The sequence below is a fragment of the Lissotriton helveticus genome, chromosome 10 (genome assembly GCF_964261635.1).
Source record: "Lissotriton helveticus chromosome 10, aLisHel1.1, whole genome shotgun sequence".
In the NCBI taxonomy this organism is placed as follows: Eukaryota; Metazoa; Chordata; class Amphibia; order Caudata; family Salamandridae; genus Lissotriton; species Lissotriton helveticus.
Genome location: NC_136071.1, coordinates 1,113,648,145 through 1,113,662,876, shown reverse-complemented (window position 1 = coordinate 1,113,662,876; position 14,732 = coordinate 1,113,648,145). Strand labels below are relative to the sequence as shown.

Genomic DNA, 14,732 nt, shown 5'->3' with positions numbered 1-14,732 from the left:
CGGAACTGGGATCCGTGGGCTGGCCTTACTCTGAATCCGCTCTGCCTCTTTGGATGCATCGCAGAGAACGAGCCTCACCCCTTTTATGTCAGAGTGGGACAAGTTTATCTGTGGCATGCCCAAGGGATCATCCAGTAGCCACACCTGCTTCAACGCCTACATGGCCCGCTTGCCTCAGTCATCTGTGCCTTTTTTCTGCATCATCTCCTACAAGGACAATACCTAGCCGATCCTGCCCCTCTCTTAGGACACACCCATCACCCAATCCAACTTTGTAAAGTGCATGTCCTCATTATGTAGCTAAGTGAGAGTAACTGCTTAACCGCATGCGCGCTATTGGTTTTCCCGCTGCGCGCTGCGATTTAAAAAAACCCGCGTTACGTGACGAGCTCAGCTCGTCATGAGCGCCGAAGGGGTTAAAACTTTAACAGTTTAAAACCGAAGTTGTACTGTTGGGAAGAGTCACATCGCTCTGGTCACCAGCTCCTGCCCCGCCAAAGCCTCCAGAAACCTGAGCTTTGTGGTCAACCGCTAACTCTGTGTCCCAACACGTCAACTTAGATGCATATATCTGCTTTCTCACGCTTCGATTGCTCAGGAAAGTATTCAGCTGGCTCCTGCTCAGTGTCGGAAGAACAGTGATACAAGTACTCGTCACTAGCAGGTTTGCCAAGGGTAACTCACTCTATTTTTGCATTGCGGCTAAACTTGCCACCAGACTCAACGTGATACAAAATAGCAGCTGCCAGTCTGTCACTCAACCTACCACTCCGGTCCGGCATCACCAAGTACCTGAAAGACCTCCACTGGCTACTGATCCGAGAATGTTCCCTTTTCTAAATGCTCACACACACACCTATGAGTCACTGCACAAGCTGGACCCCGAGAACCTTCAATGACCACATTGACTTGCATATCCCTGCGAGACACCTCCACTCTGCCTGGTTACTACTTGCCCAGGTCCCCTACATCTGGTGAGCCTAAATGTGAACTTGCAGCCTTCTCCCACATCACTCTGAAAGCATGGAACTAGCTCTCCCTCACCATCAGATCTGCAAACTCTGTCCTTAAGTTCATGAAGAAACTGAAAACCTGGCTCTTCCATTAGGCTTCAATCAAACTTCCCAATCGGTGGCTCCTAGCAGGCTCCAGGCTACCCTCCCATGTGGTGTGCACACCTTAAAATGGCACAACATAACCCATGAGCTCCTAGTTAATGAAGTTACAAGATTCATTGTAACCAAACATAGGGTGCGCCTCTTTTTCATGGATGCCACTTTGTTCATTTAGTGCCCCAGGCACCTACAAGCTTGTCCTTTTCAGAGACTGGGCTCTATCCCATTTCCCAGCACCCCAGACATGACCAGAATTATTTTAAATCCCATTTGGCTCCCCTGAATTGTTTTTTCTAACCTCCACTTAGACATTAAAGCCAATAAATGCTCCTTTACCAGCCATTAAGCTTTAGTTTATTAGGTGTTCTGTTCTGGATTTGAGAGCAGACATTGCAGCATTGGCTTGAGCGAGAACTTTGTTTCCTGAAATCTTTGGTGTTTAAGATTCTGAAACAAAAGCAAAGAGGTATTCTGGCCAAAAGATATGTAATTACCTGTAGTCTAAGATGACATTGACAAGGGGGTGGGAACCAAAACACATAATAGTTGTGAAGAGTTCGGGCAGACTGTAATGCTTCACACTCTCCAACCCATGGGAAAACATAGTCCATAGTGTTTAAAATTAAATGGGCAGCAGCTCCTTACCATGCAGGCTTTAGGATGCCATTTGGAACCATGTCTCATCTCTAAAATGTGCTTCGATCCGCTCTCTTTTCTTTGGAGTCTTATTTTTAGTCCCTCCGTGCCTTTTTGCCTGCAAATTACTGCCTATTGCTTTTAAAAGTGATTGTGTCTACCTGTGTGGCTGCTCTGCCTGCTGTAGCTCCGATACAAATTTACTGTCACTTCCTGCAGTAAGCCTTAACTTGTTCCACCAGCTGTTCGACAGTCTAAAGCAAATGGTTGGACAATCCAAGTGTGATAGAATAATACTCAGTGTGCTGGGACACTACTGATAAGTAGCAGTTCTACCTAGTAATTTTTGGCTGTCTCAGGAATTCAAGAAAAGATTTCACACACATTCATGACATTTTCCAATAATTCATTGGTTGATGACTGAACCTGTCCCTCCCAATGGATCTCATGTGAGATTCTCCTCTTATTCCCTTTAAGCAATGACCCACAATATTATTTTGATGAAGAAAAACACCAAGGATGCCTTGCATAAAATATTCCTGTCAGTCCACTTTAATATCCATATCCAGGTTGCTCAGGCTGACAAACACACACGCATGCATTCTCAGACACGTATTTCACAGACATACACATATACATCTGTATACATACACGTAAATGTACAGACTGAAGCTTGTGGACATACATGCACTCTTCATGTGCTTCTACACACCTTTCATGGACTGCTTTGTCAGACCATTTGGGGATTTTTGTATGGCAGGGGTATTTATTTAGTGTATCTTATATAGCGCGCGGCTACCCCAACGGGGTGTCCCGGCGCTCGTTGTATGTGAGTATATTGATTGCTGGCTCTTGATGGGATTTAACAGAATAAGAATGTTTTTACAGCTTTTCGAAAAGGTAGTTCTTCTTGGATCAGTCGGATGGGTATTATTGCACAGCGAGTTTGACATTAAGTGCAATGAAATATGGGAGTGGCCTTTATTAATTGATTCACATATTTGTTGCTTGAAAAAAAGAAATACATTTGCTGTAATTTGGTTGATTTTTAAAAAGAAGCAGAACATAGAGATGGTTTTGTGCCTTCCTTCCTGATTTAATAATTAGGCTTTCCATTTGAAACTTAGTCTGCTTTGTTTTCTGGAAGTAGTGATAAAGTGCTGCCATTTCAGAAGTCTTTTTATACTTCTGATGTTACACAACGGTGTTTTTTGTAATAAAACAGTACAAAAGGGGGGTGGTGATGGACGGAGCATCTGAACTAATCAAACACTCACACCCAGTCAAAAGATCTGGGTTTAATCCATCACCGTTCTTTAGACCACTCTCCCACCCCAGTTCAGGCATGGCTATATGCTAATCAGTCTGACCCTGTGCCTCATGGGAACAGTCCAGCCCGAACTGCCAAGCCATGCCTTCCCTGGACCGGAAACAAGCTTCCGCGGACCGGTTTCTGGCATTCCAGCCGTCTTCAGCCCGGCTTGCTTGAATCCAGTGGCAAAGTGAGCAAGGGACTCACGTCTGAGCATACCCTGCCACACTTATGGCGGCCAAAGCAGTACAAAAGGGGGGTGGTGATGGACGGAGCATCTGAACCAGTCAAACTCTCACACCCAGTCAAAAGATCTGGGTTTAATCCATCACGGTTCTTTAGCCCACTCTACCACCCCAGTTAAGACATGGCTATATGCAAATCAGTCTGACCTGTGCCTCATGGGAACAGTCCAGCCCGAACTGCCAAGCTATGCCTTCCCTGGACCGGAAACAATCTTCCGAGGACCGGTTTCTGGCATTACAGCCGTCTTCAGCCCGGCTTGCTTGAATCCAGTGGCAAAGTGAGCAAGGGACTCACGTCTGAGCATACCCTGCCACACTTATGGCGGCCAAAGCAGTACAAAAGGGGGTGGTGATGGACGGAGCATCTGAACCTGTCTGGACTGGGGTGGCTGAGTGGGCTGAAGAATGGTGATGGATTAAACCCAGATCAGTTGACTGGGGGGTGAGTGTTTGATTTGCTCAAACGCTCCGTCCTTCATCCCCTTTTGTATCGCTTTGTTCGCCCTAAGTTGGCAGGGTATGCTCAGACGTGAGTCCCTTGCTCACTTGGCCCCTGGATTCAAGATAGCCTGGCTGATGAGGATTATGAATCCGAAATCGGTCCCAGGATGCTTGTTTCCGGTCCAGGGAAGACATGGCTTGGCAGTTCGGGCTGGACTGTTCCCATGAGGCACAGGGTCAGACTGATTTGCATATGGCCATGTCTGAACTGGGGTGGCTGAGTGGGCTAAAGAATGTGCTGGATTAAACCCAGATCAGTTGACTGGGGGTGAGTGTTTGATTTGCTCAAACGCTCCGTCCATCATCCCCTTTTGTATCGCTTTGTTCGCCCTAAGTTGGCAGGGTATGCTCAGACGTGAGACCCTTGCTCACTTGGCCACTGGATTCAAGATAGCCTGGCTGACAAGGATTATGAATCCGAAACCGGTCCCAGGATGCTTGTTTCCGGTCCAGGAAAGACATGGCTTGGCAGTTCGGGCTGGACTGTTCCCATGAGGCACAGGGTCAGACTGATTTGCACATGTCTGAACTGGGGTGGCTGAGTGGGCTAAAGAATGGTGATGGATTAAACCCAGATCAGTTGACTGAGAGTGAGAGTTTGATTTGCTCAAACGCTCCGTCCATCATCCCCTTTTGTATCGTTTTGTAATAAAACAGCATTTGTTTGTTCAGGTTTATTTCTAGTGTATGATTTTATAATGCAGATGAAAAAGAAAAGTGAGCAATATGGCATTCAATATCTTTGTTTCCCGGTACTGTTGTGCCATCCTTTGTACTGAAAGTTAGTAATGTAACATTCTCCAGCATTGGATCTTTCATAAATTCACATGCAGGAATCCTTCCCCCAGGTCAGTCTGGGAATTCCCTGTAATTGTAAATAGCAGTAAGACAGTGTCCACAAGCCCCAACGAAAGTGTGTGTTAAGTAGCACACTCACAATATATGAAGCAACCGAAACTGCCGCCTGTGAACTGAATGTACTGAACACTTCATGTCATGCGGGGAAGTCCTGGAACAAAGCTCTGCTCTATACTGACAGATCGGCTAAGTCTGAGTGAATGTTGTCCTTTCATTCAACCACCATGGAACACTGCCGGACCTTGCATCAGCTACATTGTTCAGTTAGTTGTTTCAGGGGTTATTTTTCTGTTTTTTCTGACCCACCTTGACCGGCAAGATTTTACTCTTCAAAAACTGTTAATTTTGCGCACAGCGAAATATCTATGGTGATGGTCCTCATGAACATTACTGCACCGCTTGTACCTCATGCACACAACATCTTGCTGTAACAGCTGCATAACTTTTCCCTCAAACACTCCTAAAGATTGAGAATGACGGCTGGCCTGTTTCTTTAACATAATAAAGATTCTACTTCTAAACGAAATGTCCCGCCATAATTCCATGAAACTGACGTAGATTAGGAAACATTTAAAGCTTCCTCACCTGAAATGTTATAATAAAGCACCCAGCTGTACCTACAAAAAGGAGAAAATCTCAGTTCCTATGACAAGGCATCTGAAAAGCATTAAGAGCATATAAGCAAATCATGGCTAGAAAATCTGGCCCCTCAGATACCCTGATTTCCAAAGGAGCGACATCTCACTCCTACACCGAATGCACAGCATGCGTTGCTCCAGAAGCAATACCAATATTTCGTTGAATTATCATAGTTTTTTAATTTTATTCCTTGTATTCCTCAGTTTACATGTTGTTTTACATCTTTTGTCACAAGGCCAACGTTTCATGCATAGTAAATTTCTAAATATGACGGCTACGCCAATCCAGGCTTTTTTGCTGCCACACGAAAATATACACGAACTTCCTCCATAATAACAATGAATCATATATCCAATGCATTTCGGGCTCCCTTTTTCGCCCTTCGCCAGGGATTCACTGTGAATATTTTAAAAAGACAATATTAGACCCTATTCAACCCCTCATTTACCTTTCAAATGTACGTGCATTCCACTTTTTGTGGTAACTTTGTAACGCGCACTTTCCCGCCAAATGTGCCTTTAACCTTCATAAACCCTACCCCTCCCAATCTCTCTATCAGCATTAACTACATATCTTACTCCAGTTCAGACTCCCCTCGTTCCCTCCCCCAACATTCATCAACCCAGGATTCCCTGTCACTCGTTTCCCTGCACGCATTTAACACTTCCCGCTCACTAAGTTATCTCAATTTCTTAACGCCTAGCTTAATTCATCGTAACACGATTATACACATCAGACTCTCTCCGTCTCTAACAGGTTACTACGAATACCCTCCCACGAGTCTGTTCTTATCTCCCATGATCCCCAGAGACCTCCCCTTTAGGTTGACCAATAGTTCGAGCTCCCGTACACGTCAAACCTACAACCCCCAGAATGCACTATTGCATACTCCTTGTTTTACTGAACCCAGGGTATATGCTAGAGTTAATGCCCTTCCCGTTCTCCAACCTTTGCTCTCGCTCCTCACATAAGTGCCCCGCCCACCCGCTGTAGAAGTAGCGCTTTCGTTAAAAATATTACGAAACCGATTGTGTTATTCATTTGTACATAAATGATTCAGTCACTCATAAGTCTTCCATTGTGCTTTCTCAAATGACACAGTTCATCATTATTAACTCTTGGGGATGTCTGTCAGTCCTGTGACCTTTGCTTTTGCTTCAACTTTTTCTTTTAATCACGGGTGCAAATCGTCTTTGGGCAGTTAATTTAAGACAATACAAGAGAAGGTGACAAGATGCACACCAAGTCTTCATTTTTATCTTCCTTGTCAAAAGTTACAAATTTGTTATTCCATTTGCGTGCTTTCGGGTTTGTAATGGTCTGCCCAGTACCAAAAAATGTAAGTAGATTTCCAAAGGAGCGACATCTCACTCCTACACCGAATGCACAGCATGCGTTGCTCCAGAAGCAATACCAATATTTCGTTGAATTCGTCATAGTTTTTTAATTTTATTCCTTGTATTCCTCAGTTTACATGTTGTTTTACATCTTTTGTCACAAGGCCAACAGACTATTCTGCTGTTTTCCACTTATTAGATGACCACAGAACCGCAGGAGCTGAATGAGCTGCTCAACCAATAGATGTTGATCCTTTTGAACTGATCTATAGCTCAGAATTAAATTATCTCTCTTACTAAACAGCACTCCTTTTGGCCCGACATCAGCTTGAAGGGGAGAGGAACTTCAGGAGTTCATAATCTTAGAACTGTACCTGCGTTTTGCCAAGAACAACACTTCAAGCAAATCCCAGATTATTGGCTAAAGTAGCCTGAAATTGAATGTCACAGCAGACTCTTCAGTTTAGCAGAATCTTTCAGTAAAGATGAGCCTAATAATCCCTCATGTCAAGATCTGTTTGCCTGCTTGCTATTATGATTCAAGCCTGTGAATTTATGAAAGATCTTTTGCTGGCGAACTGCAGTAACTAGTTTCTTTCAAAAACAGTTCTCACCAGTATTGTGTAACCATGTTAATGCAAAATATAGACTTGGCTGTTTTGTGACAGATTTCTTGATTCTTATTTCAGTTTGGCTGTGGCTGCTATTCCTGAAGGTCTTCCGATCGTAGTAACAGTGACACTAGCACTTGGTGTTATGAGGATGGTTAAGAAGAAAGCAATTGTGAAAAAATTGCCCATTGTGGAAACCCTAGGTATGCATATGTGTAAATATATGGTCTCAGTTTGAACATATGTATTGGTAAAGATAAAATTGTAGAACTGTGCTACTGGTGTAAACAACAAACACAATTTAATGTTCTCATTTAGGCTGAGGCAGGTGCTTTTGTTTTTGAAAACCTTTTGATAAGGATAATTTGAGAGCAAGACACTGATGCTGAAAGGGCAATTTAGGAGAAGCATGACCTCATAATGAGATTAGACAGCAGTCTGTGTCTGTTGGTTTCCAGCTGCTGCACTGGCATATTGAAGTATGGGGGATGGGTCACAAAAATAGGGTGGTCCTATCATGGCACTGTTAGACTATCCGGTTCTTGGTTTTGGCTGCTCTTGATTTGTGAATCCAATGCTCTGAATGACCAGCAGAACAAGCCCTTCTCTTATTGCGTTTGTGATGCCAGTGTAGTTATGGTATCTTTCTTTGTGGATTAAAGAGTGCCACACCCAAACTCATGCTCCAAATGTCTTAAATGTGTCTAATTCACATGCTCTTTCTGTGTTTTATTTTCCCCTTCATTCACTTTGAGATGCCCGCTTCTTCTTTGATTGTTTTCCACTGACCATATGGGACAAAATTCCAACCTTTATAATTACACTTACAAGAATAAGACCATTATTGCTCAGTTCAGCATCAAGCTGGAAATCTCACAAGTTGTGCACTTTTCTTAGAGACAAGCATGTATTCTGTAGTCGAGAGTAGGTAAACGTTTGGAGTTCAAATTGAGTTCTAGTGTTTAATCTGGCATGTCCTGCTCTTTCTACATAAGAGAAGGACTGGTAAATATCCATACTTTAGTTATGTTGAATTTGAAATGATAGCCTCAGGATAGTGCAGTTTACTCCTGAAATTGACTATAGTCCTGCTCAAATCCAACCAGATTATTTTAGATACTTTGTTGTAGAATTATGTTGCTATTTTTCTTTGCATGTTGAAAGAAATCAAGTGATTGCTGTGTGCTCAGGCTCAGCATGGTCTGCTTCTCAGATGAAAGGTAGAGAGCACTCCCTTTATTTTTGACACTTTAACTCAGTCTCTGCGCTGTTTTCTCCTACTGAGCCCACTCAATTCTTCCTTGCCCTGCATAATTTTTTTTACCTCTATAGGAAGTCTGTTAGGCTTTGAGTGGAAAAGTCAGTCTGTTGTGTCCCAAACAAGAGGACCGACCGACTTTGGTAGCTTACCGTGAGCAGTCAGACAGTCCTCATGGAGAATGTGCGTGGTGTAGTTTAGACCAAGGCAGCTGACCAATATTACAGTCAAACAAGATATGCTATGGCGACAGCAAGTATAAAAAATATACATCTCTTTGAGAAGAACATTGCTGGGAAAATATAGAATTATAGATGGGTAACAGTGAATTATGGGGATGTTTTTCACTGAGAGGCTTTGAGTGACCTCAGAAAGACAATGAGATCAAAACTGCTTTGAACTGCTAAGCAGGGGCAGAGGAATAATGGTGCTATACATGGCCTCATTCCCACTCCCAAAGTTAAAACGTACAAACGCCTCCTGCCTTCCACCCTCATCACTCTGTTCCTTTCCTTCCCTTCCCTCTATTTTAGAAGCTGTGCTCCCTGCTTTCAAGCACTGTTCTGACAGGTTCTTAGAATATTTGCTTATGACATAGCAACGGTGGGTAACAGGTTTAGTTAACGTTTGCTATGTCATTGCTGTGACATACTGGATTTAGAATCCAGTCATTCACAAAAGTTGCTCTCTCAGAGCCATACATAATTAAAGAACAATGGATACTTAAAAAGTGGAGCAAAATAGTAATTTGATTGCTAAAATAAATATTAATAAATATATTGGTATAACAGTTCCTGAATCTGTTCTGTTTTGGGTGAATGGAAGTGATACCACAGAAATGGTCTGTTATCCACAATTCCTACTGGGAGCCACTGTGCACCAAGGATATTTACTGGACAGAATGTTCAGAGGCCTGTTACAGTTATGTAGACTTCTAAACCTTTTTCTTTATTTTCATTCTTTTGCTTTCCTATCATGAATCACTACACTTTTTTGTGCGTTTTATGAAATTAAAGTGAATCCAATAATATCTGTTCACCTTTGGGAAAATTCAATACCTCCGAAGTAGTGCTCGGCATTCTTCCTATATGGTTTTATTGAAAGGACTTTAATACTGGTTCACTTTACCTTCCTCTTGGACATATTTATGGTGTGTAGCTGTTCTCTGTGCTTTTTTTAAATTTGAAGTGATTCAGGTCAGTGTAACTTATGCATATGTTTTTCATTCTGGTACCAGCTGACATTGTACTGGAGGCAACTCAACGGTTTGTCATCCATCTAATGTGGTAGTTTACTCTATGGTGCCTCAATGGTCTTGGAGTACCACACTATTTTACGGTAGCTTTTAGGACTGGTAGTAAGAAGTCACTCTCCGAGGAGCCTTCTAAACCTAATTTCACTGTAGATTCCTCTAAGGTGCTCAACCGAAACAAGGTCACCTGGTTCCTTCAAAGTATTAGCCATGTTTCACCATGCCTTCTGAGGCCTTATCCCTTAAGAAAGGAAAATGTGAGAGGTACCCCTTAATCAAAATCAAGGGAAATAGGGTTAACAAACCAATTGAAAAAAGAAATTCCCTTGAGCAAAAGTGCAATTTATAATAAACAAAAAAAATGTTGGGGCGAAAACAATTACACAATTCGCATATGAAATAATGACCACAATTTATTAATCATACAATGAATTAAAAAAGTGGACAATAAGCCACTTGACACAAGTATTAAAACAATTTAAACCATAAAAACCAAAAAACAACTGACATTCAATGTTGACCAGCAAGATTGATACATAGAGACAGAAAAACAGTAAGGCATAAACTTGTACAGTACTAGGCATATATCCAAGCTCTATTTCTGATACTAATGTTATGTACACAACAATACAGTGTATCCACAGGGGTATTTGAGACAAGAATTATACTGGAGAGTGCGTCGACGCGTTTGTCCACTTTTTTAATTCATTGTATGATTAATAAATTGTGGTCATTATTTCATATGCGAATTGTGTAATTGTGTTCGTCCCCCAAAAATTTTTGTTTATTATAAATTGCACTTTTGCTCAAGGGAATTTCTTTTTTCAATTGGCTTATCCCATAAGGGCCTGAATAAACTATACACTTTTCCCTCTCCTGCTGGGTACACATATTTCCAGTCAAGGCCTCCTTCTATTTGCAGTCAAACTATACTCAAATTGGAATTCCTACGGAGGCTGTAAGATATCGGTATTCACATTTGTGTGAGAGCTTTGGAAGCTAGCGATGCCAGAGAGTTCTATATTAAACTTAAAACCATGTTGGCTCCACTGCTAGCACAAGGAAAGGCTCATGGCTGCTAATTTTCCATCTGTCTCAGATGTTTGTGAACTCTATCCCTTTTTTCTTATTTGTATTTGAGTATGTGAAACTACGAGAAAGTTATGCAGGCCCCACACAACCAGTGGCAGCAAGTGAAGAATAAGGTGCTGTGGCGGTAACAGTGAAGGAAATGGCAGCAAGGATAACCTGCATCTGAATGATCGCTTTCGCTCCATTCTTCCCATGCATCTTCGGCCTCTTTTCATTGTATTGCTGCTGGTGTCTCTGGCTCAGCCTTCAGACAAGGTTGGGACCTGGGACAGCCCTGCTGCTGCTGATGGTGTGGTCGTTAAGCACTCTATTTAGTTAAAACGCCTGCTGCTTCCTTACTTTTTCAAGGTGAATGCGTGTGATAGCTCAGTTCGCTCTACATCATCAATGTTCATGTAAGAGACAAACTAAGACAAATATGGCCTCCGCTCTGTTCTGACCATCAGCTTTCCAATAGAGACTGTTGTTAATGTTGACAGTGGCAAGGTGCTGCCCTACAAACATGAATGGAGATTATAACAGAAGTCTCGAAAGATGTTTGCCTCTAACCTGTCCAACAGTCCAAAAAAATCCAGAATCAGCCCAGTCTTGGAGGAGACTCATCGATTTGTAGAATGCTTTTCTTCTGCATAGCTGCTTTCTGTTCTATAACTATAACTCATGAATCAGGATCATGAATGCTGTTAGTGTTGTTCTCGAATTTAGCCTCACCTTTCTTTTCAGCGCTTTTCTTCCTTTTTCCTTTCTCCAATGCAGTTTTCCTGTAGCCCATGGCTGCAACAACTGACCGCAACAGAGGAGTCATTCACATGGAATAAACGTGGGCTTTTGTTTCTTAGTTGTAGTACCTCACTCACTGATTAAAGAGGCTGGCAGATTTCACACACATTCACTTTAAAGGCTCGCTACCTCATTTGAATAGCGTCTGATCATACGTTTGCACCTCAAAGATGAGGATATGTTAAAGGATTTTTGTTTTAACATGAATGTAGATCTGCACTGTTATGCCTGCAGACATAAGAGCAGGACCCTGCTAAACCACCTTTCGCAAAAATCTAAAAACATGAACCAGAGCAGATCCACTAGAACCATTGCCACATGCCCCTAGGTTTGCGTAGAGTTTCCTTACTATGAATCTGCTTGCTAGCGCAGGGACACACCGGTAGTGTAACCAAGCACTTTACAAATGGATAAATAAAATAAATAAATATTGTGGCTAGCCTTCCCAATCACTCTACACTTAATTACTTGATTATGTTTACACACACACCGTAAAGATCTTGTCCCTCATTGCATGTGTTTATTTTCATAGGTTGCTGCAATGTCATCTGTTCTGATAAAACTGGGACTCTAACAAAGAATGAAATGACAGTAACTCGCATCTTTACTTCTGATGGATTGCATGCAGAGGTAATATTGATTTGCTTTACATCAAGTACCTTTTTTAATCAAATGGTTATTCAGGGTCTTTAGTGTGGTCTAGTTAGAATCTCTTGTATTGTATGCAACATTTATATAGTGCTTACTGCCCTTTGCGGAGCACATAAGTGCTTGCATACAAGGGTAACACGCTACACTGTGGTGGGTGGGAAGATGTTGTTTTGTTCGTGTAGGGGAAGTGTTTTCATGCTATGGGTGATGACTACCGAAGTGCGGTTATCGTGTTATGGGAAGCAGTGCTTAGCAATGTGATTGATGAAGAAGCGTGAGAGACTGCTAGCTCTGCAGGTCCCTTGTGGTATTTCTTATTTGTATAGTCCACGGAGCTGGTTATTGAACTGGGTTGTTCATTCTGAGAGATCTTGTTTAAAGTTTAAGTTCCTGAGCAGGCATAGGTTGGAGAGAGACATGGATTAAAGAGCATCTGGGATGGACTTTCTTACTATCATCCCATATCTGATTGTCCTTGTGAGATGGCAAAACCGGTCAAAGTATGTAGCTAGGTGGGACCCGCATAGGTGGACTACACTAAATCCTCCATTGGCTATCAGCATGTGGCAGATCTCTTCAGTTGTTCCATGCCTGTTCAGTTGATAATGGATGGTTTAATGCCGTGCACTGGTACATTACTGGGTGATGGATATGACGCATAGCAGTTATGTGAGTGTGAAAGTGTCAAGCAGTATAAGGAAATTATTATGCAGTCTGTATGAACTATGTTTGACTGCCCAACCGCTGAGTGTTTTGGAGCTAGTATTAGTATGCGGCAGGAGGGTTAAATATTGTATTGTAGCTCCATTTATATAGTACTTACTACCACTGAAGAGCCTTCTGTTCTGGAACCTAGAGTTAGTAATTTCTGTTTTATTTTGGTTATTGGGATTAGTTTTAAAGAAACCATGTCATGCATTTACCTCAGTTTTTATGTGTTCGATTAAATTAGTAGGAGTTAGGTGCGATTCTTTGTTAGAGAGGGAATCCATGCAGGGATTCAAGATATTAGTAGATCAGCTACACAAGAATAAGTATTGTTAGGTTGCAGGGGCTGGACTTTTAAAGGAGAAGTTGTGATCATTGAAATGATGTGAGGGCAATTTGCAGATATACAAGAGTAAGGATTCCTGTAACAATGCATGTGACTTAGATTAGGCTCTGCTCAGAGAGAGGAGGCATAAGAGAATAGAAAGGAATGAGAGAATCATTCAAAATACAAAGGAGAATCGAGAATTGGAAATGTTAACGCAGATTTCATGCAGGGTGTTTAGGAATATTGTGGATGCTTTTTGAGACTGCACGCAAAAATGTAGAAACAAATATCATTATTTGCGTGTGTTGCTATATGATTGTACACCATAAAAACGACAGTGCTCACATCGTGGGTAGGGACATCTGAAAGAAACAGGTTAGTATTAGATTCCTTACCTTAGAATATCCCCAGGCGTCAGACTAGATCCGGAAATTTTTGCTTAGCAGTACCCTTGCGCGTCGGTAGGCGTCGTCTGCGGCTCTGCGTCCGTCGTGGGCACCATCGTCGGAGTACTTAGACGCCGCCTCCGCGTGCTGACGTCAGTTCTTCTTTTTTCCGCGCCAGCAGCGCAGATCCGGACAAAGTGGTACCTTAGTCATTTTTTTACTAAACTTTTTGAACCCTTTTGATCATTTTTCGAGTCTTCGACTCCGAACGGTACCGATAGGGATGCCAGGTTTTAAACCCTGTGAGGACTGTGACCGACTGATGTCTGTCACCGACCCTCACCATCGGTGTCTACACTGTCTCGGCCTCGACCACGACGACAAGACCTGTTCCGATTGCCGGTCCCTGACTTCGAAAGCTAGGCGGGAGCGGCTCGAACTCCGGCAGTCGGCCCCGCGCCGCAAGAGGTCCCGGTCCGGACAGAGGTCGAGGGACCGGTCGCTGGATCGGAGCCATCACAGCTCCGGGAGTCGACATCACTCCTCAGGTTCGAAGTCGTCAGGTAAGCACAAGAAGTCGAAGAGACGTCATCGCTCTTCCAACTCCCCCTGACGCTCGCGCGACGCGGCCGGGGGTTCGGGTGACACCGCCCACGCAGCTCCGTCGGAGTCGTGGGCGTCGCATCCGGCCCCATACCCTCCGGTCCCTGGGCCGCACGCGACGCCGGAGGAGATCGAGCGGTTCCCCGACCGATCGAGCTTTGGCCCCGACGCCGTCGGGTGCTTCGGCCCCGGCGCCTTCGGGCACGGTGCTGCAGGCCCCCACTGGATCCGGATCCGGGTCAACGCCGGTTGACCTGACGACCTCACCGGCTCCGGTCCCTCTGGTGTCACCTCCGGCGCCGTCTTCGGGCGGCGCCGTCCCCGATGCCTCCCTCCATCCGGTTCCGGCGTCGGAGCGGCGCAAAGGAGAGTTTTACTTCAATGAACTGGCCCCATCCTTTGACCCCCTGAATATCAGGA

The 14,732-nt window shown here is 43.5% G+C and overlaps 1 protein-coding gene across 7 annotated transcripts in view; it reads left to right on the top strand.

Moving 5' to 3' along the window:
• ATP2C1 (ATPase secretory pathway Ca2+ transporting 1) overlaps positions 1–14,732 on the top strand; it is a 912,406-nt gene that overhangs the window by 510,777 nt on the left and 386,897 nt on the right. For all 7 annotated transcript variants that reach the window (XM_078663878.1, XM_078663881.1, XM_078663880.1 and 4 more), the window contains exons 12-13: positions 7,333–7,457; positions 12,169–12,266. In XM_078663878.1, the coding sequence (XP_078520004.1) occupies positions 7,333–7,457; positions 12,169–12,266 (223 nt within the window). The remainder of the gene's footprint in view (positions 1–7,332; positions 7,458–12,168; positions 12,267–14,732) is intronic.